The sequence below is a fragment of the Bos indicus genome, chromosome 16, assembly GCF_029378745.1.
Source record: "Bos indicus isolate NIAB-ARS_2022 breed Sahiwal x Tharparkar chromosome 16, NIAB-ARS_B.indTharparkar_mat_pri_1.0, whole genome shotgun sequence".
Taxonomy (NCBI): Eukaryota; Metazoa; Chordata; class Mammalia; order Artiodactyla; family Bovidae; genus Bos; species Bos indicus.
The window spans coordinates 39405125-39432529 of record NC_091775.1 but is presented as its reverse complement, the minus strand read 5'-3'; the positions used below and the strand labels follow the sequence as shown (position 1 = coordinate 39432529).

The following is a 27405-nucleotide window of genomic DNA, read 5'->3' as shown; positions in this document are numbered from 1 at the left end:
TTGCCTCATGGCCAATTAGTTACACTACAAAGATATCTATGGTAAAGATGCTTATAGCAAAAGTATCTAGAACCAGGTGAGTATGTCTTACAGTTTATCTCACTGGAGCTGGGGAGCATTTACAGGGGATTGGCCCTAGAGTTTTTTGTATATAGTTTTTTTGCCTTGAGCATTCTCTCTGATTATCCCTTCTCATGAACTCGTGTATGTATAACTCTGAGCAGGTGTCTTTGTAAAGGAAGCTGCTAATGATGCCAGATAGGGTCTTTCTAGATGTGTGTCTCTAGCAGAGTAGGTGTGGCCATGTCTAGATTGCATAGCATGTTTGAGGTGGAGGGGAGACATGACCTAGTATGGGCAAAGAGAAGAGTACGGTTGTTTGAACCTCGGGGCACACTGATTATGCCCTGCACAGGTCCTTTCAGAAGTCTGCCAACCTCAGTCACACCTCCTCAAACACAAGACTTTGGGAATTTTTAATACAGTATAATTCTGTTTTTTTTTTTTTTTTTTTTTTTAGAAAATCTATATAAAGTGTTGAAAGTAAGAAAGAGTTAAGATATGGAGACATGTAGCTTCTCTGTTTCTGTCCCTAAGTGCTCCTGCTTAGTTTTCTGGCCCTTTCTTAATGGATTCCTTCTTTTGCACATCTCTGGCCTCTCCATTCCTTATAAGAATTATGAGAGTTTCAAGTGTTAACTTCCAAAGGCAAACATTTACTAAGTCATTTAGCTGCTTCTTATCCATCTCTAAACAATGGACTTCCACTTCAGTTCTCACATCAGTTTGGGGCATTGCCTATCTATTCCTGCTTGATGAATCAGTACAGGGGCCATATTCACTTTTTGTTGTTTCCTTTTGGAATATAAATATTTCCTCTTTACTCCTTTTGAGACTAGATACTCATCTGCACCCCAAATTATCTATTTTTGATAATCATTTTTGTACTCTTTATTTACCTGGGGCTATTGTATTTTGAGGGTTTTCTCAAATGCCTGCCAAATCTCAGTTGTTTAGTCATATTTAAGAATGGGATGCTACTAGTGGGATTTTGTATGGGAGCAAGACTTGTCAACTGGTCGACTTGGCTTTAGAGTAGCTGAATGGGGACACTGGGGTCATGCTGAAGTATGTCTACACAACAGAACCAAGATGATTTTCTCAGGGAATTTGCAATTGTTTTGAGAAATAAGTCCTCACATTTTGTCTACCAATGGACTCATTTCCCTGTGGAATAGTGTATGTGTAAAGGAGGAGGGGATGCAATGTAGATCCTTCTGTATGAGGTGAGTCTTTTCAGTGAGTTAGCACATCTTCAAGTTTCCTCTGCCTCCCACCCTTCATCATTACTTGGGTTTCCATAGCTTCAGACTCTCCAGGGTCCATAGGGAAAACTACCTCCCTTTTCAGCCATCCTCCATCCTGATGTTCACGTGCCCCTGGTCTTTCAGCTTCTCCTGCCAGACTTTATCAGTTACCATCTTCTATCTCAGAGAAGGCAATGGCACCCCACTCCAGTACTCTTGCCTGGAAAATCCCATGGATGGAGGAGCCTGGTAGGCTGCAGTCCATGGGGTCCCAAAGAGTCAGACATGACTGAGCGACTTCCCTTTCACTTTTCACTTTCATGCATTGGAGAAGGAAATGGCAACCCACTCCAGTGTTCTTGCCTGGAGAATCCCAGGGACGGGGGAGCCTGGTGAGCTGCCGTCTATGGGGTCGCACAGAGTCGGACACAACTGAAGCGACTTAATAGCAGCAGCAGCAGCAGCATCTTCTATCTATTCTGTCATCCAGAAGTTTGCTGACCTCGCTAGCCCATTAGGATCCCTTTACTAATTCTCTTTGTTGCTGTAGCTTTATACATTCAATGCATTTTATTACTATCATTTTGTGGAGGGAGTGGAGATAGACATGTGGACAATTTGTTAGCTTCGACTGGAAATCTTTCACCTGTCTTTTGAATGCTGATATGCCAAATCTAGGAAAAATCTCTGTTGATAAGATAAGGTGACGTGTTTAGCTCACATGTCTTCACCTGTTTGAAAATAGTTTAATCGAAAGGACAAATATTCTTTGGGTGGAGCCATTCCTTCACCCTGATGGGCACACAGGTCATGTAAAAGGAATGCCATTTTAAAATGTATTTCTGATAGAATACAAATGAAAGAATTGTTCAAATTGACAGTGGCCTCTGAGAGTCTGGAAGACACAGGCCATGGTAATTTATGAAGAAAATAGTTTTATCCAGTGAATGGCCAGAATCTGAGAACAGAATGGGTAGTTATATTTAGTTAGAGAATGGCAGAACAAATCTTCATTATTTACACTGTGTCAGATATAGATATATACAGACCTACACAGACCTTGCTTATGGGAAGTTTAGCTTTTAATTTGTTAATATTTTTGCCCATTGTATGTATTGGTCCCCTCACCTTCATTAATTTCACGGACTTAATTATCTTTAAAAATTGTGATCTTCCTGTGCTTCAAAGATGGCTCTGATGGTAAAGAATCTGCCTGCAACGTGGGAGACCTGCGTTCGATTCCTGGATCGGGAAGACCCCCCTGGAGAAGGGAATGGCAACCCACTCTAGTATTCTGTGGACAGAGGCTATCATCCATGGGATTGCAAAGAGCCGGATACGACTGAGCGACTAAAATAATAACGATTATCTTTAGAAGACATTATTTAAAGACAATGTTAACTTAGTAAAGGTTTGTTTCCAAGACTGAGATAAGCTGCTGCTGCTGCTAAGTCGCTTCAGTCGTGTCCGACTCTGTGCGACCCCATAGACAGCAGCCCACCAGGCTCCCCTGTCCCTGGGATTCTCCAGGCAAGAACACTGGAGTGGGTTGCCATTTCCTTCTCCAATGCATGAAAGTGAAAAGTGAAAGGGAAGTCGCTCAGTCGTGTCCGACTCTTAGCGACCCCTACCAGGCTCCGCCATCCATGGGATTTTCCAGGCAAGAGTACTGGAGTGAGGTGCCATTGCCTTCTCCAGAGATAAGCTGGATGAGGCTCTTATAGTTCCCACCATCTGGAAAATGCTGGTGTGCTTCCACCTGGTGGCGTTCAGCAAACACTGCAGAACAAAGGAAAGCAATACTGCAGAAGCGCAGTCTTTAGGAGCAGGTGGCAAAGGAGCAGTCCCTGTGACTTACAGATCCCCTGACTTTCCTGGCTGCAAAGCTTAGCACTCTGCTGATCACCACCATGGCTTCCTCCTGTATGTACGAATTATCTTCATTCATCCATACAGCCATTTCCTGTTGAAAACACAAGAACCATCCTAGAACCGTGGTGTTTCTATTTCCACAATTTCCTTTCTTCTGCTCAGATCATCACCTTCACGAAGCCAAGATTCCCCATGATCTCCCAATAATTTCACACCTATTCTCTATGTATTTAAAAAGTATGACAATGAGCTTGTATACCACTGTCTATAATAGTATAGTACTTCATCTGCCATAGTTGCTACACTATGGGTTTTGTTTTATTTAATTCTATCCAACACGTATTTACTAATATCTACTATTAACAATCACTTTGCCAGACATCATGAAAACTTCAGCATGGATTATTAGGATTACCATGATTATCATGGAAAACAGGATTATCATCAACTGCTTCTCTTCTTTTTATTTTAAAGTGCATGCTAATTCTCTCTGTTAAATCATTGGATCTGATTTTCAGTTTTAAAAAAGAATCAAAATGTTATCTGATCCTGAAATGTCATTTTATTCCAGAATTTCCTCTGCAAATTCACGATACAGATATTTTCTGTCTCACGGTATAGAATATATTCCTGGAGGCAGCTCAGTGAGAAAGTTCTTGTTAATTTTGATTCATTGCTAAATTTGGTCTGTCTTGCTGTGGCTTCTGCCTCTTTGTTCTAAATCCTCAGGTGCAAGGACATAGGTATAACCTTGGGAAAGGAATAAGACTGCATGTGCCTCACATGTTAACCACCATTAGTAAGTAGACTTCTTAAGACTGATTGTTGGAGTCCTTAGTATTTATGCCAATGGTTGGATAAATCTCGTCCCTTTCACTTGCTCCCATTGTATAAAACTGTTCTGAAGTTTATTTCCTAAGAATGAAGAGTCTTTAAATCTCAGCCTCTTCCTTTTCCAGGAGTGAGGTTCAGCTCTTTCTGAGGATCAGGAGAGTTTCTAGATGTGGTACGTTTAAGAATAAGGTGGTTAAGTAATGGACTCCCAAGTTATAGTAGTGCCTCCACTCATTAGAGGCCCACATATTGCTTCTCTCTCAGCTTCCACTTCCTTATCTGCAAAATGGGAGAAATAATTTTAACTTTCTCATAGGGTTATTTTAAGGATTAAGTTAAATAACCCATTTATTAAGTATTCAGTTTAGTGCCTGATATAGAGTAAATGATCAATAAGCAGCATAGGGTGGTTGAAAGAGTATACATGGGAGTGTTAGTGAAAGTGTTAGTCACTCAGTTGTGTCCAACTCTTTGCAACCCCATTAACTGTAGCCCACTAGGCTCCTCTGTCCATAGAATTCTCCAGGCAAGAATACTAGAATGGATAGCCATTCCCTTCTCCAGGGGATCTTCCTGACCCAGGGATTGAACCCACATCTCCTGCATTGCAGGCAGACTCTTCAGCATCTGAGCTTCCAAGGAAACCCTTGGCTTTACCTTTCACTTTCAATAACCACCTTAAAGTGCATGGAAAATAAATGGCTAAAATCAGGCACTGTATATTTTATTATCTTTCACATTTCTATTTATCTTCATATATATCAACTCTACTTCTTTCCTTGAATGTATTTTATGATTTGCAAAACCCATCAATCTAGTTTCTCAGTATTTCCAGACAGCTGCCTCCGGATGCTATCATATTAAAAATGCAAAACTGAAAATCATAATATGTCCAGATAAGTCTCTGTCTCTGGCTGGCACATTAAAAATATACTGAAGTCTTGGATATGAACATTGGGATTATGGATGTTTATTAGACCTTCCTTGATACCATGATATCCATGAAGATAGGATGACCATGGAATTCTCTAGTCCCAGAGTTGTGAGGGAAGAACGTGCATATTAACATTATCAAAATATGGCTAACTGTTACATGGACCTGAAGATGGTTTTGACCAATCATTGTATGTTCTGCTACCCTATATTGTGTTCACACTTATGTTGCCACATAAAACCTGGCTTCTTAAGTGTCTGTTGTTGCCATACTCCCAAAATTGAATTCTTAAAATTCTGTCTCTGTGGTTCAAATAAAAGGAAGGGATTTCACTTGGGAGATAATGACACATTCTGGAAGGTAAAGAAAATCTTTCAGCTGCCAGATACTTGAAGGAGATGCAAGTATGGCAAATGGTAAAAAGTAAAATATAGTATGGGCTTCCTTGGTGGCTTAGTGGTAAAGAACCTGCCTGTCAATGCAGGAGACACAAGTTCAATCCTTGGGTTGAGAAGATCCCCTGGAGGAGGAAATGGCAACTGATTCCAGTATTCTTGCCTGGAAAAATCCCAAGGACAGAGGAGGCTAGAAGATTACAACCCATCGGTTTGAAAAAGAGTTGGACATGACTTAGGGACTAAACAACAATAACAATATAGTATGCTCTTTAGCTTTATAACAAGAAAACAAAGCCATATATTTTCCCTTTACCTTTAAGAACTGCAGTTTGTAGACATCTTTAGACACTAAGATCAGAAGAGTGTCCTCAAATATGTTTAAAATAGTTCGGTATAAATTCTGAAAAACAAGTAAGTTAGACAACCAGCCAGCCAGTAGTTATGTAATCCTGGATCCTCAGTTCTCCCCATATATTGAAGGTAAAAAAAATAAAGCAAGATGTATCTATGGAGGTGAGACCTCATTCAATACAACATGCCATGAATTGCTTTAATACCTTGTAGGACAAGAGAACTGTGTAGCAAGACTGAGAAATAAAAAACCATGGATGTTACTGATCTTACTACAGAAGTCTGCCTACCTGCACTTTTCTTGGCTCCTATTTACTTTGAAGCACTTGCCAGTAAACTTGCTGAACTTGCTAAACAAATTAACCAAAATCTCTTCACCCATTTGTTCCTATAAGTTCTATACAATTCCTTACACCCCAGGGATTGTAGAGTTCACCAGGAATCCAGGAAAAGAGATTAGTGCTGGAATATGCTATTTATCTATTATATCCAAAAAGAGTGAAGAAGAAAACATAGATTACAACTTGTGGGCAGACATTCTGTGGGATTGCTGTGCATAAAGACGTCTCATCATGATTAAAGGAAGCAAAGTCTTACTTCTAGGTCATTTTCGTCTTCTTCATGCATTCCAATTTCCCTCACTTCATCAAGATTTGTGACAGCAAATGCCATTTTAAAGGATGACTTTATTATCTTCACTTGAGTTTCAAACTGCAATGCAGGATCCACGAAACTGACCAAAAAAAAAAAAAAAAAAAGATATAATTATTAAACTAAGGAAAGAACAGATGTAAGGTAAATTTAGTGGCCTTTTCTTAGTTTAAGAGTTAGTATACTAGAACATGAGGCCCAACTTTTGGCTTTATATAACGTGTGAATTTTAAGTATTACTCTAAAATTATTATGGTGATTTAAATATAAAGGAATCATTTTTTTGGTAAAAAATAATTTGTAATCAGTTATTTAGAATTCAAAATATATTTCTCCATAGACATAATACTTTACAGGGTGGTTATTTCCCAGCTAAGCTCTTCAAGCCATGCTGAAATTTAGGTAGTTGAAATATATCACTGCCACATTTTATCTAATCCATGAGACTGTGTTTTTCACATGTAACACTTCTGATATTGAGATATATCTTTCAGTAGATGGCAAAATAAACCTTCCCATCAACCGTTAAAAAGATAAGTTGTGACACAGCTATTTTTCCTTTGATAAGTGTGATCTGGATAACTGTGCCTCCTGATTTTTTAAAGTACAAATAATAATTTTTTTTTTTTTACAAGATGGTAATATAGTTGGTAAAGGTAGGAAATCTTGTGCTGAACTCAGAATCATTTCCCTCTACTGGACAAGAAGATCTAAATATCTGCTATCCATTGTTTGAAATGGAATTTCCTGGAACATAGTAGATAATTTTTTAAATCTTAGGAAGATTGATTTGACCTATTCATGGACTCCAGTAGATTTTCAGACTCTGAACAAATAAAAGTGTGTTACCTATCAATAAGTTCCAGTGGTTTTTTTTTCAGTGGTAGGATTCTAGGGATGTATGATTTGGTTTAGGAAAATGAAAAATTAATATTTTGATAAAATAGAAAATCATCTTGTAATGTACTTTGAAATCATATTACCAGTTCTAAAAATGCTAAAATGGTCCACATAATGAACAAGGATTAGGAAAGTAGCATGATGCTCCCCTGGTAGCTCAGCTGGTAAAGAATCCGCCTGCAATGCAGGAGACCCCGCTTTGATTCCTGGGTTGGGAAGATTCCCTGGAGAAGGGATAGGCTACCCACTCCAATATTCTTGGTCTTCCCTGGTGGTTCAGATGGTAAAGAATCCGCCTATAATGTGAGAGACCAGGGTTCAGACCGTGGGTTGGGAAGATCCCCTGGAGGAGGGCATAGCAACCCACTCTAGTATTCTTGGCTGGAGAATCCCCATGGACAGAGGAGCCTGGTGGGCTAGAGACCATGCGGTTGTAAAGAATGAGACACAGCTGAGTGACTATGCACGCTAAGCACACACGTGATGCTCTGATGCATTCACAACTGCTGATGGAGTAAGAATCTTCCCATTTAAATGTGAAGAAGGTTGAGGGTCAGATATTGGTGATAATAAAGAAGAAAGCCCAACAAAAATATATGGGTCAACATAGACAATTATCAGCAAGTACACTTTTGAGAATTTCAGTGTAAAACTTTTCTTATATTCTAAGATATATAACAATATGGTATAGAAATAAATGTGAGAAGAAACAATAAATATCTCTCACAAATTACTGTGTGCTTTAAAAAAATTTTTGAGCTAAATACTTGTTTCAGATATTGGAGTGAAGTGAGAATTAGCGGTAAACCAAATATACTAAAATTTTTTCTTGAAAATGTTTTATTTCTTCTCATTATAGAGCAATAGTATTATATAATATTAGTAAGTGAAATTTTTGCAAGATTAATTTCAAGAATCACAATTGAATAAAGGAAAGTAGATGTCTCTTGATAAAAGCATGGGAATATTATATAAAACATCAGAAATAAATCAGGAGGGCTATGTCAATATGCTGTATGATTAATTCAAATAAAAAAGTATTAAGAGATATGTACAATTAATATTAATTGATAAAAGTCATAGTTATTAACATAAAATCTCAAGCACATAGAAACAAAATTGAAAATTGTTGAACATATTTATTAAAATATAATATAAAAACTATTAAATTATTAAGAATATAAGGAGAAATAGAAGTACATGGGAGAAGATTAAGCATTCAGTTATTAGTATGTGGCAGGTAAAAATTTAAAATCTGCAAATGATAAGGCTATGCTTTAATATAATTAATAAAGAGATATAAATAAATTATACTAATTAGATAACAAGGGTTATCTCTTTAAATAATCAGGGAATGCTGAAAAATATTTTGCATATAGTTAGCCATAGAAAGTTTCAAACTATAAAAGCATATATATTTCATTCTCTCATCACCATGAGAAATCTATTTTAAAAATTATAAAATTAGAAGTATTTAAATATTATCAACATTTTTTTTCTTATTTAAAATGAGACAAAAATAATAAACTATGCATATAACTTAAGATTCTGAAAGGGCTAAAAATACAACCAAAGAAGTGAAGGGCATAAACAAAATAAATGCATTATTTAAAAAAAATTATAAGGGGAAATAAGTATAATGGCAATTTTAAAGATTTAAAAGAGAAGTAAAAAGGGAGTAGAAACTAAATAACTAGGAAGACTAAATTAGTCAAAAAAAGAAGGGAGATATTATATGGGTTTAATTTTGTTATTGTTTAGTTGCTAAGTTGTGTCTGACTATTTTGTGACCCCATGGACTATAGCCCACCAGGTTCCTCTGTCCATGGGATTTCTCAGGCAAGAATACTGGGGTGGGTTGCCGTTTCTTTCTCGAAGGGATCTTCTCAATCCAGGGATTGAACCCACATCTCCTGCTTGGCAGGCAGATTCTTTACCACTGAACAACCAGGGAAGTCCATGGGTTTAATAGTAACAAAATTCATTTATATTGTTAAATTGTACAGGTATATATGAAGATATAACATGTGTAAATCTTTATATATCAAATAATACTTGATCAAAATATGAAAAGCAAAATTTATAATAAATTTTTTAAAATAAAGGAAAACCATTATGTATGTGGGAGATTTTTAACACATTTAAGTAGACCAAAAAATTAAAATATGGAGAAGGGGATTCTAATTTACAGTCTGCCTTTCCATGAACCTTGTAAAATAATATAATATTCCAAATCTTGTCTATATGTATCTTTGTATATATGCATGCATATCTTCCAGGTGACTAGGCTTTGATGAAACACTTATAGGTGCAGTTCTTCTGGAGAACAAATTGACGCTGTCAAAAGCTCTAAGACAATTCATATAATTTGCATTACTTCGGGTTTAGGGGAAACAGATGCTAAAAGAGGATTTTAAGAAGTCTAAGAGAAGTAAAAGAGATTTCCAAAAGAAGCAGAGAAGGAAGGAAAAAAGATTAGGGTAGGAAGAGTCTTGGATTACAGCAAGTTCCAAGGAGGTTTCAGCCTGGCTGATGAGGATCTCTCGAGCTGAAGTCACCCACTGGCACCCACTGGAGTTATTTGTCCTACCATGCTGGGTCACTGATGCGAGCAGCCCACAGGAAGTGAGGCCTCGCAGACCATGTTGGCAAATCTACACAGGCAGCAGCTGTAGCTGTTGGCCAGTGAAGATCTTCCAGAGCAGGGCATTTTTATGGTTGCCTATCATTTAAATCAGGGCTTCCCTGGTGGCTCTGTGGTAAAGAAATACACCTGCAATGTATGAGACTTGGGTTCCGTCTCTATGTTGGGAAGATCCCTTGGAGAAGGAAATGGTTACCTGCCGGGGTCCAGCCCCAGCAGGATCCAGGGGTACCCTCAGGATGACGGCTTAGGCGATAAGGATAGCAAAGCAGAGAGCAGGGCTTGATCTTCCTTGATTAACACAGAAAGCCAGTAAAGCTCCTGTGTTCCAAGGAGTCATCCTGAAAGAACAGAGAGAGAAAAGGAGGGAAAAGGAAAAAAAAAAACCGACATGGGGAGACCGAGCTCTGGTGAGCAAGGCCCATAACTTTATTTTCAAAAGGAACTTTTATACCTTGACTTGTACATAGAGGGAAATGAAAGATGCAAAGTCATACAGAGTCAGCCCAAACATTACATCTGTTTATCAAAACCAGGACTTTTTCTGCATACCTTTCCCATAAACAATGTTGTGTACAATATGTTCTGGCCTTGGAGGCCTGTGGACATTTTATGACCCTTTTTTGGTAAAGGCTGATCAGTCAGAAAACTTATTTTCCCTTAAAGTGTTTTTTCTCTATTTTTCCCAGCCTCAGAAAATAATAAACAGAGTTACATTCTCACAGAGCAAAGGTGCAGCAAGTTACAACAAAGAAAGAACCAATTAGCTCAAAGGTCTGATGTAGTTAATTCCAAGGCTGCTGCTTGTTTTTCTTAGATTCCAACTATGTTAACCAATGCACTCCCAGGTGCACAATGGATAAGGGATATGGGCATTTGGCAGCAAGCATTGGCCCAAAAAGGAAGCCCTTTACCAGTACTATCTAGTCTAATAATTTTTCATCCCTTAAAGGACTCTATGCTCATTAGGACTTTTAGAATGTTTTGGCTTCCTGTTCCTTTCAAGACTGGGGAGTTGTGAACAATCATGTGTGTTAATTGCAAGAGTATGGATAAACCTGTCAGGCAAGCTAGAATATCAACAGAGGGGTTAAAATAGAAATATTCCTTTTATGTCCAAGAGACTTATTAACTAAAGCCCTAAGTTGACTTTTTCCAGAGAAAGGTGGTCGGGGATAGCCCCCTGTTAATGTCAGAAGAGTTGGTGAAAGGCAAAAAATAGTAAGACAGACAGATTTTGGTTTTGGGGTAGATGCTCGAGCAGATTCAGGGGGTCCCTCGAGGCCTGATCTGCCTTTGCCTGTCAGGTCTCTTCCGCATGACCTTTGTCATGGATGGGATCTCCGTGGTGGCTCCCGGCAGTAACCCATCCCAGTGTTCTTCCCTGGGAAATACTATGGACAGAAGAGCCTGGTGGGCTACAGTCCATGGGGTAGTAACAGAGTCAGACATGACTTAGCGATTAACACATACACACACACACACACACATCACTTAAACCAGAAACCTCACTCTCAGAAGGGTATTTCAAAGAAGTTTTTCAGAGCAGATACAATCTTTTATGTACAAGGATGATCATCATAGTATTGATAAAATTTAGTTTCAGTTCAGTTCAGTCGCTCAGTCGTGTCCGACTCTTTGAGACCCCATGAATCGCAGCACACCAGGCCTCCCTGTCCATCACCATATCCCGGAGTTCACTCAAACCCATGTCCATCAAGTCGGTGATGCCATCCAGCCATGTCATCCTCTGTTGTCCCCTTCTCCTCCTGCCCCCAATCCCTCCCAGCATCAGAGTCTTTTCCAATGAGTCAACTCTTCGCGTGAGGTGGCCAAAGTACTGGAGTTTCAGCTTTAGCATCAGTCCTTCCAATGAACACCCAGGGCTGATCTCTTTCAGAATGGACTGGTTGGATCTCCTTGCAGTCCAAGGGACTCTCAAGAGTCTTCTCCAACACCACAGTTCAAAAGCATCAATTCTTCGGCGCTCAGCTTTCTTCACAGTCCAACTATCACATCCATACATGACCACTAGAAAAACCATAGCCTGGACTAGACGAACCTTTGTTGGCAAAGTAATGTCTTTGCTTTTGAATATGCTATCTAGGTTGGTCATAACTTTTCTTCCAATAAGAAAATGTCAAAATTTGGAAGTATTCTGTTGCCATTGAAATGAAAATATGATCTTACAGAAAAGTTAAGACAAAGTAAAAATAAAAAGTAGTATAGTAGTTTATCTGCCTATTTATGCAATACAGAAAGGTTTATAAACATCAGAAGGAATAGGTGCTGAATTAGGGTGAGGAGCCTGGAGTAACTTTTCACATTGTTGATATGTATCTATTACATTTTAAAGGTATTCAGCTAGTCCAATAAGAGAGCATGAAAGCTTATTATACCTGGAGTTCAAGGCCAGGATCATGGCTTGATTACTTATCAGACCTGAGTATGCGTCCCAAAGGCTGGTAGCTGATTGCTCCTGCAAGTACCAGGAAAAAGAAAAGAGTCAATGATGATATATCTGTGGGGCTCATAACACCGTGTGTAATTCTGCCTTCTACAGAGACCAAAGAGGCCAAACTGGACTTGAAACATAAGCCCAAACTTTTATAGAAGTGTTGAGACCAGACAAATTGTAATTTAAAAGCTATGCATGATACTAAATGCTGGCCTTTTGTAGCCAACCATGGTTGTCTATGTAATTGGCATTTCCAGACAAAATTTTGTTAGGAATGCTCTTTACCAGGTGCTCTTGTATACACCACTGTTAAGTGCAATATACTCCTTGTGGAGTCTGTCTATGAAGATACCAGCAAGATGATTTATGTTAGGCCTTACTGAAGAATGTCCAAACTCACACTACTACAGAATGAGAACCAGGTGCAGGTAAATATATAGCTGTCTAATATAACAATTTAAACTTATATATGATATTCAGTGGGATCCCAATAAGAATTTCCAGTTTTTTATACAAGAAGTTGGAGAACTAGAGAAGGACTAATAGAACAGGATTTCTTTTCTTCTCTGCATCTCACCCTTGTTTATGTAAGCCTCTGTTGCAATGTCACTTTCTTGTATCAGGCCCATTAGTGCTGTCTATAAAAATCCTCAGTATTTCTGAAATAGCTCAGAGTTCTTTCAGGTGCATGTATGTGTGCATAGCCGCTCAGTCATGTCTAACTCTTTGAGACCCCATGGACTGTAGCCCACCAGGCTGCTCTCTCCATGGAATTTTCCAGGCAAGAACATTGGAGTGGGTTGCCAATTCATACTTCAGGGGATCTTGCCAAACCCAGGGATCAAACACATGTCTCTTTACCACTGTGCCACCTGGGAAGACCCTTTCTTTTAGGTACTGCTTTATGATAATGATTTTTCAAAGAGGGTTTTTTCTCTCTAGCACATAAGCAAATGACTGCCCCTGATTGCTTCTCACCCTAAAAGAGCCCTTCTCCATTTGCTCAGTGCTGCTCCATTGACTCCAGCAATGAGTGCCCTGTGGGATCTATGTTCTGCCTCTGTGGAGTGTAAGAACAATCTTGAAGGATAGAACTATATTCCTATCTATTAAGTCCATGTTGTGGGGTGCATGTTTGAATTTTCATAAATTTCTATATTGAAATGCTAACCCCAATGTAATGATATTAGGAGGCAGGATCTTTTGGAGGTGATTAGGTTTAGATGAGGTCACGAGGGATAAGCAATCCTTTAGCAACTAGAGCCTTTCTAAGAGAGAGCTTGCTTTCAATTTATCTCTCTATCAAGTGAGGATACAAGGAAAGGATGGCTGTCTGAAAACCAGGAAGAGGAATCCCAGCAGATACTGAATCTGCCATTTTTTGGTCTTGGACTTCACAGCATCCAGAATTGTGAGAAATACATTTCTGTTGTTTAAACCGTTCATTCTCCTGTTGTTGTTTAGTGCTTAGTCATGTCCAATTCTTTTGCAATCCCATGGACTGTAGCCCTCCAGGCTCCTCTGTCCATGGGATTTTCCTAGAACACTGAAGTGGGTGTAGAATACTGGAGTGGTTGCCATTTCCCCCTCCAGGGGATCTTCCCGACCCAGGGATCAAACCCACATCTACTGCTTGGCAGGCAGATTCTTTACCACTGAGCCCCCTGGGAAGCCCATCCATTTTCTGGTCTCGTATTAAACCAGCCCAAACTAACTGAAATAGTCATAGAAACTTCCTGATTGGGGATCTTAACTAGAAAATAGCATCTTCCCACTAGAGATAAGCATCCTGCCATGACCTTTCTGGGAATCATATTGATTGTTGTCTAACACCTCTTCTTTGTGCTGTGCTCAGACTGAGTGGTGCAGAGGACTTATTTTCTTTTCTCTAAAATATTTATATTCATATTTAGTATTGATTCCTAACAACATCAAATATGATTTTACTTAATCTTGAGAGAATAGGTCTTTGCTATGCTACATATTAACATTTTGCACATTCTTACTTAGAGAGCATGGAACCTTCTGTATGGCAGACAGCTCTCATTGTAACATGGAAGTATAATGGTAATTCGTTTATTTTGGAAAGACATTTTTGTCCTCGTCACCACTTTCATTTGATTTGCCCAGAGATCCACAAGTTGTATTTCTCGACAATGACTAACTGAACATTTTGTCTGATATGAGTAATGATCCTCTGGCGGTATTGTCTCAGTGGCAGATTTTCTTATAAAATACATTCTAACTGAGCATGAGTCCTTGGAAATTAATATATGACACTTTAAATCTCAGTCACTGGATCTCAACACTGGCAGTACATTCAGTTCAGTCACTCAGTTGTGTCCGACTCTTTGCGACCCCATGAATTGCAGCACGCCAGGCCTCCCTGTCCATCATCAACTCCCAGAGTCCACCCAAACTCACGTCCATCGAGTCGGTGATGCCATCCAACCATCTCATCCTCTGTCGTCCCTTTCTCCTCCTGCCCCCAATCCCTCCCGGCATCAGGGTCTTTTCCAACGAATCAACTCTTCGCATCAGGTGGCCAAAGTATTGGAGTTTCAGCTTCAGCATCAGTCCTTCCAATGAACGCCCAGCACTGATCTCCTTTAGGATGGACTGGTTGGATCTCCTTGAAGTCCAAGGGACTCTCAAGAGTCTTCTCCAACACCACAGTTCAAAAGCATCAATTCTTCAGTGCTCAGCTTTCTTCACAGGCCAACTCTCACAGTACATTAAGGGGTTAAAAAATACTGATTTGAATACTGGACCACACCTTCAGAAATTTGGTTATAATTAGTCTGTATTCAAGACCTGGCATCAACATTAAAAAAAAAAAAAAAAAAAGCTTCAAGGAAGTTTTGATGTACAGCCAGAATTGAGAAGCCCTTTTTAATCCTCCTGCTTGCTTGTGCAGTAATAATCATTGTTAAGTTGATCTATAATAATGTGGACCTCTGCTTCTCCTGTTAACTAGCATCTCTCTTTTTCATGGAGCCAGATTTGTTACCACAACTCTAGCACCATCTTATTGTTCTGCCCATATTATTTTAGTATATCATTTGTGGATTCACTGATTCACAATACTCCTTCCTTGTTATCAGTGTGCTTTCATCTGGGCTATATATACTGATAATGCTTACCTAATTCCAAAAGCCAGTGTACACACTGATAAGCAATAAGGATTGTCTAACATATACCTATCCAACCAGTCCATTCTGAAGGAGATCAGCCCTGGGATTTCTTTGGAAGGAATGATGCTAAAGCTGAAACTCCAGTACTTTGGCCACCTCATGTGAAGAGTTGACTCATTGGAAAAGACTCTGATGCTGGGAGGGATTGGGGGCAGGAGGAGAAGGGGACGACAGAGGATGAGATAGCTGGATGGCATCACTGACTCAATGGATGTGAGTTTGAGTGAACTCTGGGAGTTGGTGATGAACAGGGAGGCCTGGCGTGCTGGGATTCATGGGGTCACAAAGAGTCGGACACGACTGAGCGACTGAACTGAACTGAACTGAACATATACAAACTGATTCTCCAGTGGTGTCAGTATAGGAAGTTATAGAATTTAGCTAGGAATTTCTACTTTTCCCAATTAGGCTTTTTGTTTTTCAGAATATATAACATGTTCACCAGTGTTCGCAGAAATTCTTCAGTGCTTCCTCTGGGGAGATACATTTATCATTATAGCTTTAACTTCTATTATATGGATAAGTTCTCTTTTATATCATTTTCAATTACTCCTTAATCACTATGACTCTTCATTGGAAACCCATAAAAATTGACAAAATGGTCACAATCCTGGAAATGTATACTTCGTAATATATTTCATAACACTGGATTTTAGGGCTAGTCTTATGGGCCTTAAGCTTCCATATTTATTATTTTGGTTTTCTTCTCTAAGCTACCCATCTGCTTTTTATATATATCTTATATCATTGACATCTTTGTTCAGTATCACTTGTCATTCTTGGCCAGAAAAATTGGAGTTGTGCCAACTTGGCTAGTTTCTTGAATCTCAGATGTTTCAAATCACATACATATCATGTGTGTCTTATGCCACCTTAACCAGGGTATTATCATAATAATCATTATCCTGAGGGAATTTGAACTCCCCTCTGGTAATTCACAAACTCTCCTGGGAATGTTCAAAGGGAGCCATGGACTGGTCTTCTAGAATAGTATGTGAGTCTGTACCTTTTCCTTCATCTCTACCTCACTAGAACATCTCCTTTCTCTGACAACAGCAAAATGTGAAAAGTTCAGGGAAATGGGGCATGTGAATTGAGGTATGAGTATTCAATGTCCTTACCTCTTCGTTTTGTGCTGGTGCCACACGGAAGGTAGTGATACTGTTGCTGATGCTCTTGTGTCCCTACCAACCCTGCCAAGACCAGATACTAAGAGAGCCCAAGGCTACACCCAGAATAAATTCACCCCCTACCCAGGTGGCTCAGAGGTAAAGAATCCACCTGCAAAGCAGAGAGAAGGAAATGCAACCCACTCCATTGTTCTTGCCTGGGAAATCCCTTGGACAGAGGAACCTGGTGGGCTACAGTCCATGGGGTCACAAAGAGTCAGATACGACTTAGTGACTAAAACAACAACTCCCCAATCCAGTTAAATTATTTTTCACTACTGCAAAAAGCACCAGAACCAGTGTAACTACACTGTGCACTCTCAGTATTGTAGTTTTTTCAGTTTTCACTTGTTCTTACATTCACTTCAGACTTTAACTCTGGGGGAGATTGGTGGGACAAATTCCTGAGAGAAATTTACTATGCTGTTATATTACATAGAACTGCCCCCCTCCTTTTAAAAACTCATTCTATTTAAACTAGTTTTGTGCCTCCACTGTCTTTCCTTAGAAAGCTATTTTCCAGAGAGGTGTGGGACTCTCATCTCTGCACCCTACTAGAAGTCATACTTCACCGATTCTCCAGACATTTTAGGGTTTTAGTGTCAACATATTAATAGCTTGACTTGTGATAGGACCCCAAATACACACTCCCCTCATTAAAAAGCCTTTGCCATTCTTACAAATCTTCCCTTTCAACCAAGCATCTTGCTATGGAAAAATAGAGAACTGAATAGTTCTTTAATATTACTGTAAGACTGCATGCCCAGGATGCAGATATTTTCAGTTGACCATCAGAGAGTTATTTAGTATCTACCATGTACTAGGCACTGTGTTAAGCGGTGGGACTAGAGCAGGGGGCAAGACAGATAGTATTTGCCTATATTCTCGTGGGTAAGTAAACTTGAAACAAAGGAAATTGGTACATGATCAAAAGAGGAATTACAGGGACTTCTATGGGAAGCTAATCTAGCAGAGGATATCAAGGAAAATTTGTTTTCTAAAGAAGTTTTAGACTTAAGTTTAGAGACTTATAGGGGTCAGGAGAGCAGAGGAAGAGTTTTTCAAACAGAGAAACACTAGGGCCTAAAGATGACTTGAGAAAGTATTTGTTGCATTACAGATGTGGTTCTCAGCCCTGGCTGAACCTTAAAATCACTTGGATCCCTTCTGAAAATACAAATGCCTAGACTTCACCTCACAAAAGTGAATCAAAATCTCCGAAGGTGTGGCTCTAACAACAGTATTTAAAAAGCTCCACACACAATTCCATTGGGTTGGCCAAAAAGTTCGTTTGAGTTTTTCCATAAGATGGCACAAAAACCCAAATGAACTTTTTGGCCAACCCAATAATATGAAGCTGGAATTGAGAACCATTGTATTGAGGTCATAAAATGAAACCATATGGATGGAGCAAAGAAAGTAAGGAGAATGGTAAGTCATGGGGCCAGAAAGGGTGGATCGCAGCTGGTCCTATTGCGAGCCCTTTTGTGAGTAAAAGGATTTAGTACTCATCTCTCAGTTCAGTTCAGTTCAGTCTCTCAGTCGTGTCCGACTCTTTGCGACCCCATGAACTGCAGCATGCCAGGCCTCCCTGTCCATCACCAACACTCGGAGAACTCATGTCCCTCGAGCTGGTGATGCCTTCCAGCCATCTCATCCTCTGTCGTCCTCTTCCCCTCCTGCCCTCAATCCCTGCCAGCATCAGGGCCTTTTCCAAGGAGTCAACTCTTCATAAGAGGTGGCCAAAGTACTGGAGTTTCAGCTTTAGCATCAGTCCTTCCAAAGAACACCCAGGACTGATCTCCTTTAGAATGGACTGGTTGGGTCTCCTTGCAGTCCAAGGGACTCTCAAGAGTCTTCTCCAACACCACAGTTCAAAAGCATCAATTCTTTGGTACTCAGCTTTCTTTATAGTCCAACTCTCACATCCATACATGACCACAGGAAAAACCATAGCCTTGACTAGATGGACCTTGGTTGGCAAAGTAATGTCTCTGCTTTTCAATATGCTATCTAGGTTGGTCATAACTTTCCTTCCAAGGAGTAAGCATCTTTTAATTTCATGGCTGCAGTGACTATCTGCAGTGATTTTGAAGCCCCCAAAAATAAGTCTGACACTGTTTCCATTGTTTCCCCATCTATTTCCCATGAAGTGATGGGACCAGATGCCATGATCTTCGTTTTCTGAATGTTCAGCTTTAAGCCAACTTTTTCACCCTGCACTTTCACTTTCATCAAGAGGCTTTTTAGTTCCTCTTCACTTTCTGCCATAAGGGTGGTGTCATCTGCATATCTGAGGTTATTGATATTTCTCCCGGCAATCTTGATTCCAGCTTGTGCTTCTTCTAGCCCAGCGTTTCTCATGATGTACACTGCATATAAGTTAAATAAGCAGGGTGACAATATACAGCCTTGATGTACTCCTTTTCCTATTTGGAACCAGTCTGTTGTTCCATGTCCAGTTCTAACTGTTGCTTCCTGACCTGCATATAGGTTTCTCAAGAGGCAAGTCAGGTGGTCTGGTATTCCCATCTCTTTCAGAATTTTCCACAGTTTGCTGTGATCCACACAGTCAAAGGCTTTGGCATAGTCAATAAAGTAGAAATAGATGTTTTTCTGGAACTCTCTTCTTTTTTCCATGATCCATTGGATGTTGGCAATTTGATATTTGGTTCCTCTGCCTTTTCTAAAACCAGCTTGAACATCTGGAACTTCACAGTTCACATACTATTGAGGCCTGGCTTGGAGAATTTTGAGCATTACTTTACTAGCGTGTGAGATGAGTGCAATTGTGTGGTAGTTTGAGCGTTCTTTGGCATTACCTTTCTTATGGATTGGAATGAAAACTGACCTTTTCCAGTCCTGTGGCCACTGCTGAGTTTTCCAAATTTGCTGGCATATTGAGTGCAGCACTTTCACAGCATCATCTTTCAGGATTTGAAATAGCTCCACTGGAATTCCATCACCTCCACTAGCTTTGTTCGCAGTGATGCTTCCTAAGGCCCACTTGACTTCACATTCCAGGATGTCTGGGTCTAGGGGAGTGATCACACCATCATGATTATCTGGGTCGTGAAGATCTTTTTTTACAGTTCATCTCTGTATTCTTGCCACTTCTTGTTAATATCTTCTGCTTCTATTGCTACTGATGCTGCTAAGTCGCTTCAGTCGTGTCTGACTCTGTGTGACCCCATAGACGGCAGCCCACCAGGCTCCCTCGTCCCTGGGATTCTCCAGGCAAGAACACTAGAGTGGGTTGCCATTTCCTTTTCCAATGCATGAAAGTGAAAAGTGAAAATGAAGTCACTCAGTCATGTCTGACCCTCAGCGACCCCATGGACTGCAGCCTACCAGGCTCCTTTGCCCATGGGATTTTCCAGGCAAGAGAACTGGAGTGGGTGCCATCGCCTTCTCCATCTGCTTCTGTTAGGTCCATACAATTTCTGTCCTTTATTGAGCCCATCTTTGCATGAAATGTCCCCTTTGTATCTCTAATTTTCTTGAAGAGATCTCTAGTCTTTTCCATTCTGTTGTTTTCCTCTATTTCTTTGCACTGATCACTGAGGAAGGCTTTCTTATCTCTCCTTGCTATTCTTTGGAACTCTGCATTCAGATACTTATATCTTTCCTTTTCTCCTTTGACTTTCACTTCTCTTCTTTTCACAGCTATTTGTAAGGCCTCCCCAGACAGCCATTTTGCTTTTTTGCATTTCTTTTCCATGGGGATGGTCTTCATCCCTGTCTCCTGTACAATGTCATGAACCTCCATCCATAGTTCATCAAGCACTCTATCTATCAGATCTAGTCCCTTAAATCTATTTCTCACTTCCACAGTATAATCATAAGGGATTTGATTTAGGTCATACCTGAATGGACTGGAAGAAACACAAGCTGGAATCAAGATTGCCGGGAGAAATATCAATAACCTCAGATATGCAGATGACACCACCCTTATGGCAGAAAGTGAAGAGGAACTAAAAAGCCTCTTGGTGAAAGTGAAAGTGCAGAGTGAAAAAGTTGGCTTAAAGCTGAACATTCAGAAAACGAAAATCATGGCATCCGGTCCCACCACTTCATGGGAAATAGATGGGGAAACAGTGGAAACAGTGTCAGACTTATTTTTCTGGGCTTCAAAATCACTGCAGATGGTGACTGCAGCCATGAAATTAAAAGATGCTTACTCCTTGGAAGGAAAGTTATGACCAACCTAGATAGCATATTGAAAAGCAGAGACATTACTTTGCCAACAAAGGTCCGTCTAGTCAGGGCTATGGTTTTTCCTGTGGTCATGTATGGATGTAAGAGTTGGACTGTGAAGAAGGCTGAGCACCGAAGAATTGATGCTTTTGAACTGCAGTGTTGGAGAAGACTCTTGAGAGTCCCTTGGACTGCATGGAGATCCAACCAGTCCATTCTGAAGGAGATCAGCCCTGGGATTTCTTTGGAAGGACTGATGCTAAAGCTGAAACTCCAGTACTTTGGCCACCTCATGTGAAGAGTTGACTCATTGGAAAAGACTCTGATGCTGGGAGGGATTGGGGGCAGGAGGAGAAGGGGACGACAGAGGATGAGATGGCTGGATGGCATCACTGACTCAATGGACGTGAGTCTCAGTGAACTCCGGGAGTTGGTGATGGACAGGGAGGCCTGGTGTGCTGCGATTCATGGGGTTGCAAAGAGTCGAACACGACTGAGCGACTGATCTGATCTGATCTGATCTGAATGGTTTAGTGGTTTTCCCTACTTTCTTCAATTTAAGTCTGAATTTGGTAATAAGGAGTTCATGATCTGAGCCACAGTCAGCTCCCGGTCTTGTTTTTGCTGACTGTATAGAGCTTATCCATCTTTGGCTGCAAAGAATATAATCAATCTGATTTTGGTGTTGACCATCTGGTGATGTCCATGTGTAGAGTCTTCTCTTGTGTTTTTGGAAGAGGGTGTTTGCTATGACCAGTGTGTTCTCTTGGCAAAGCTCTATTAACCTTTGCCCTGCTTCATTACGTATTCCAAGGCCAAATTTGCCAGTTACCCCAGGTGTTCCTTGACTTCCTACTTTTGCATTCCAGTCCCCTATAATGAAAAGGACATCTTTTGGGGTGTTAGTTCTAAAAGGTCTTGTACTCATCTCTAAGGCCAATAAAAGTGAAAGTCGCTCAGTTGTGTCTGACTGTTTGCAACCCCATGGACTATACAGTCCATGGAATTCTCCAGGCCAGAATACTGGAGTGGGTAGCCTTTCCCTTCTCCAGGCCATCTTCCCAACCCAGGGATCGAACCCAGGTATCCCACATTGCAGATGGATTCTTTACAGCTGAGCCATAAGGGAAGCCCACAAGGCCAATGGGAGCCATTTAATAGAAGGAGGGATAAGACCACAGGGCTGCTTTGTAGAGACTTGATTGAATGAGATAAAGTTGTTGCCAAGAGAATGTTATAAAAGAGAGATTGTAATATACTAGGATTAGAATGTTGGCAGTAGAAAAAGAGAGATGCATAGTGACTGGTAGTAATATCAAATGCTGCATAAAGGTCATACAAGAAAATTATCCTTTAGATTTGAGACATGAAAACTACTGGAGACCTGGAGGGTTTCTGTAGATGCCCAGACTGGCAGGTCATCATGCTGAGTATTCAGCTCAAGTGTTATATTTGGATCTGAGGTTCTCAGCTATCTTCAGACACAAATGAAGCTATACACAAATAAACAAAGAAAAAAATTCTACTAGTCAAAGATTGCTTTTCCTTTCTACAAGAAAGACCAAAATCAACAAGTGAGACACTCAAAACAAAAACAAGCTGTGATATTGTAACAAAACCATTTTATTTGTTCCCATTTCAGAACCATGTATAATGGGGACAATACTTGTCACTTATTGATTCTGGTGTGACATAGTAATACTCATTGAAACTTGATATTCTATGCCTGCTGCTGCTGCTGCTGCTAAGTCACTTCAGTCGTGTCCAACTCTGTGTGACCCCACAGACGGCAGCCCACCAGGCTCCCCCATCCCTGGGATTCTCCAGGCAAGAACACTGGAGTGGGTTGCCATTTCCTTCTCCAATGCAGGAAAGTGAAAAGTGAAAGTGAAGTCGCTCAGTCGAGTCCGACCCTCAGTGACTCCATGGACTGCAGCCTACCAGGCTCCTCCATCCATGGGATTTTCCAGGCAAGAGTACTGGAGTGGGGTGCCATTGCCTGAGACCTTAAATAGTACCTTTTCCTATCTCATTGTTCTCAGCTGGATTTCTGTCCCTTGTGCTTTCTTTTATTTCTCTACTCCAAACAGAGCAGTGAACATTTCTGTTGAACTCATTATTGACGGCCACTATAGTATACTTTCTTGAGGCATCTCAGAAGTTATAGCATGACTTTAAAAGTAGACAACATTTTCAGAGACCCAAATATCCCTCACTTCCTTCACTTCCGAAGGGGAAGATTTCCATTTTCTTTGATTGAGGCCAGCAAAAAGAGGAACTTTTTCAAGCTCAAGTGTACATGGACATCGTAACCAGTTAATATATCCAGTATCACTGCCTAGTATCAGTAGTATCAGTACTTAAGTCCAAGTCTTAATATGACTTCATTCCAAACCTTTTTGGTGATTGTCCACTTTGGAGCCCTATATATTCATATATCCACTTCAATATTTGAGAGAATTCTGCTGATAAAACTTAATCGTTTCTTCCTCCTTCGTTTTTCAAAAATATAATTGTATAAACCATCAGAACTAGTAATACAGTATTATCAGTACATAAATACAAAAAAGCATGAGCAGAACAGTTGATGAAGCCGTCATATTCACATCAACTTCAGTGGTTCAAGAGGATGAGGATTACTAGTTACTTATTTTCCCACGGCTCCTTATAACCCATTCCCCTAATAAATCCCCAATTTAGACCTAGATTAGACCTCTGAGTTAGGTAAATAGGGATTATTGTAATAATATAAACATTCTTTACATCTCTTCTATGGTATCTGTGTAAGCAGAACACATTTTTTTCTCAAATGATTAATAAGGTTTAGCCAGTTGGTGATACAGACATTGTTTCCTAATCCCCACATTTTAGAAAGGCCTCTAGAACAGATCAGGAAGATCTCCTGGAGAAGGAAATGGCAACCCACTCCAGTATTCTTGCATGCAAAATCCCATGAATGGAAGAGCCTGTTGGGCTACAGTCCATGGGGTCCCAAAGAGTCGGACACAACTGAGCGACTTCTCTAGAACAGGCACTTATTTTGGAACAATTTCAATTTAGATTTACCTAGTCAATCTAGTACTTCAATTTGCCATCTGTTATGCCTTTTATTTTCCACTTTGACAAAAATCACGTCATCTGTGAACACTAGTAGTTCTAGGTAACTCATACTACCTAACTGCTTATCTATTTAGTGTTGAAAAGTTCCTCTTTAAATGAATAAATCTTCAATGGGCAGAAAAATCCTTTATTATTATCCTCATCAGTGAATGTTATATGATAATTGGAAGTAGTAACACTGACTTAGCCAGTGTAACCCATGGAAAACCATAACATTCCAGCAAGTAGTCTGATGACTCTTGAAGGCAAGATAGAGGGCATTTGCTCAGTGATTATGTTAATACACGGAATTTAAAAAAACTTCTGTATTTCTTTTTACTGTTACTCTTGGACAGACATTTAGCAATAGCAGTTAGAATGGAAAAGCTACATTCTAACTATATGAATACCTAAAGCATTAATCTCTCCTCACATAGTCCTTCTAGAGCATTGTTGAAATTGTCTTGTCAGTGAACATTCGATGTGCCAAATCACTAACACACACACCTCAGTCTTTCCACAAGGAGAACCTCTTTGGTTGTGTCCTGAGTTGATTCTTCAGTATGTTTTCACACATCTCAGATCAAAGCCAGGAGATCTTGGGATTTCTTAAGATGTTACAGTATAATATCTAATAGGAGTCTCAGGGGAAAGAATGAAGAAAACCTGAGGAAGAAAATTGTTCAAACAATAATACAAGATAGGGGCTTCCCTGATGGCTCAGTGGTGAAGGATCTGCCTGCCAGCGTAGGAGACACGAGTTCGATCCCTGGTCTGGGAAGATCCTACATGCCAGAGAGCAAATAAGCACATGCTCCACAACTACTGAGCTTGTATTTTAGAGCCCAGGAGCTGCAACCTCTAATGCTCATGTGCCCTGCAATCTGTGCTCCGCAACAAGAGAAGCCCGCAATGAGAAGCCTGCACACCAACGTCTAGAGAGTAGCCCCTGCTTGCCGCAACTAGAGAAAAGCCTGTGCAGCAATGAAAACCCAGCAGAGCCAAGAAATAAATAAATAAATTATTAAAAAAATAATACAAGATAGTTTCTCAAAGATAAATGGGCTGGAATCTGGAGATTGACATATGAGTAAGTGCCTAACATACTTGAATAAAAAATGCACCTAAAACTATTGTTATGAAATTTCAGTTTAGCCAAGATGAAGAAAAATCTTAAAGGCTTCCAGAGAAATAAAACAGATGACTAAGGCTGCAAAATCAGATCATGATCAGATTTTTCATTGATTATACTGTATACCAGAAAAATGTAAGTTATGCCTTCAATTTTATTGTTTAAAGAAAATTATTTGCAACCTAGGGAAATGGCTAGAATCATCATTGATGATAGCTGTTTTTATTATTATATTTTAAAATTTTCATCTATATTGCATTATTTAAAAGATGGAAGCATACTACTTTTACAAAACTAAAAAAAGCCATTTAAAATTGATCATATATCTACTTCACACACACACACAAATCTCTAAGTTCCCAGAACAGAAATTGTGCAGGTCACATTTTGCTGCAACAATGCTATGAGATTATATGTTAAAAATAAAAGAAGGAAACAATGGATATGTATATGTAAAAAGATGAATTTATATTCCTACCTCACACCTAAACAAAAATAACTCAAAATAGAGACTAGATCTAAGTGTAAGAGCTACAACTGTAAAATCTTTAGAAGAAAATGTAAGAGAAAATCTTTGTCACTTTTCGTTTCAGCAGCATTTTCTTAGATACAGCCCCCAAAACACAGTCAACAAAAGAAAAGAAAAATTAGATTTGATCAATACTAAAAACATTTTTGCTTTTCATAAAGACACAATTAAGGAAAAGAAAAAAAAGTCAATGTGCTGGGAGAAAATATTTACAAATCATATATTGTATACTCAATAACTATAAGTATATAAAATACACCTAGATAAATTATTAAGAAATATTTAAGGTATACATGAAAAAAACTTTACTGAAGATTCAAGTAAATGAGATAATAAAGCATGTTCCTGATGATAAGAATTTAAATGATGTCTCCATAAACTAGTCTATAAATTTAGTATTTATTGTTGTTGTTGTTCAGTTGCTAAGTCGTGTGTGACTGTTTGTGACCCTGTGGACTGCAGCACACCAGTCTTCCCTGTCCTTCACTATTTCCCAGAGTTTGCTCAAACTCATGTCCATTGAGCTGGTGAAGCCATCCAATCATCTCATCCTCTGTCACCCTCTTCTCCTCCTGCCCTCCATCTTTCCCAGCATCAGGGTCTTTGCCAGTGAGTCACTTCTTTGCATCAAGTGTCCAAAGTATTGGAACTTCAGTTTCAGCATCAGTCCTTGCAATGTATATTCAGGGTTGATTTCCTTTAGAATTAACTGCTTTGATCTCCTTGCTGTCTAAGGAACTCTTAAGAGTCTTCTCCAGCACTGTAGTTTGAAATCATCAATACTTCAGTGCTCAGCCTTCTTTATGGTCCAGCTCTCACATCCATACATGATTACGGGAAAAACCATAGCTTTGACTATATGGACCTTTGTTGGCAAAGTGATGTTTCTGCTTTTTAATATGCTGTCTAGGTTTGTCATAGCTTTTCTTCCAAAGAGCAAGTGTCTTTTAATTTCATGGCTGCAGTCACTGTCCTGAGTGATTTGGAGCACAAGAAAAGAAAGCCTGTCACTGTTTTCATCTTTCCCCCCATCTATTTGCCATGAAGTGATGGAACTGGATGCCATGATCTTAGTTTTTTGAATGTTGAGTTTTAAGCCAACTTTTTCACTCTCCTCTTTCACTTTCATCAAGAGGCTCTTGAGTTCCTCTTCATTTTCTGCCATTAGGGTGGTATGCAATTTAGTATAATTCTAATCAAATGCCAAAAGAAATTCTAGGAGAAATTTAACAAGTACAATTAAAAATTTTTCTGAAAGTGGGGACTTCCCTGGTGGTCCAGGGGTTGACTCCACACTTCCACTGCAGAGGACACGATACTAGGTATGGAAACTAAGATCTCACATGCAGCACAGTGTGACCAAAAACAAAAAAGTTGATCTGTAATGGCCTATATAGAAAAAATATATATAAAAAAGAGTGGATAAATGTGTATGTGTAAGTAATTACTTTCCTGTACATCTGAAACTAATGCAACATTGTAAATCAACTATACTCCAATAAAATAAATAAAAAATCAAAGTTGTTTTGAGAAGTAAATAAGTAAATAAGAGGAACCACTGGATAGATTCACTTAATTAGATATAGAAAAGCTCTATGCTATTAATATATAGCTGAGCCATCTGTAATAGATTAAAAGTGTGATAGCTCCTTTACTGCTGTGATTTGCTAAGATAATATTGACTATTTTTGCTGATTGTAAAGGATCCGCTTGCCAATGCAAGAGATGCGAGTTTG

The 27405-nt window shown here is 39.5% G+C and overlaps 1 protein-coding gene across 2 annotated transcripts in view; it reads right to left on the bottom strand.

Moving 5' to 3' along the window:
• Positions 1–27405, bottom strand: part of MROH9 (maestro heat like repeat family member 9) — a 105080-nt gene that overhangs the window by 64799 nt on the left and 12876 nt on the right. For both annotated transcript variants that reach the window (XM_070768138.1, XM_070768137.1), the window contains exons 3-6: positions 12291–12370; positions 6294–6429; positions 5659–5745; positions 3166–3270 (exon numbers count right to left, since the gene is read on the bottom strand). In XM_070768138.1, the coding sequence (XP_070624239.1) occupies positions 3166–3270; positions 5659–5745; positions 6294–6429; positions 12291–12370 (408 nt within the window). The remainder of the gene's footprint in view (positions 1–3165; positions 3271–5658; positions 5746–6293; positions 6430–12290; positions 12371–27405) is intronic.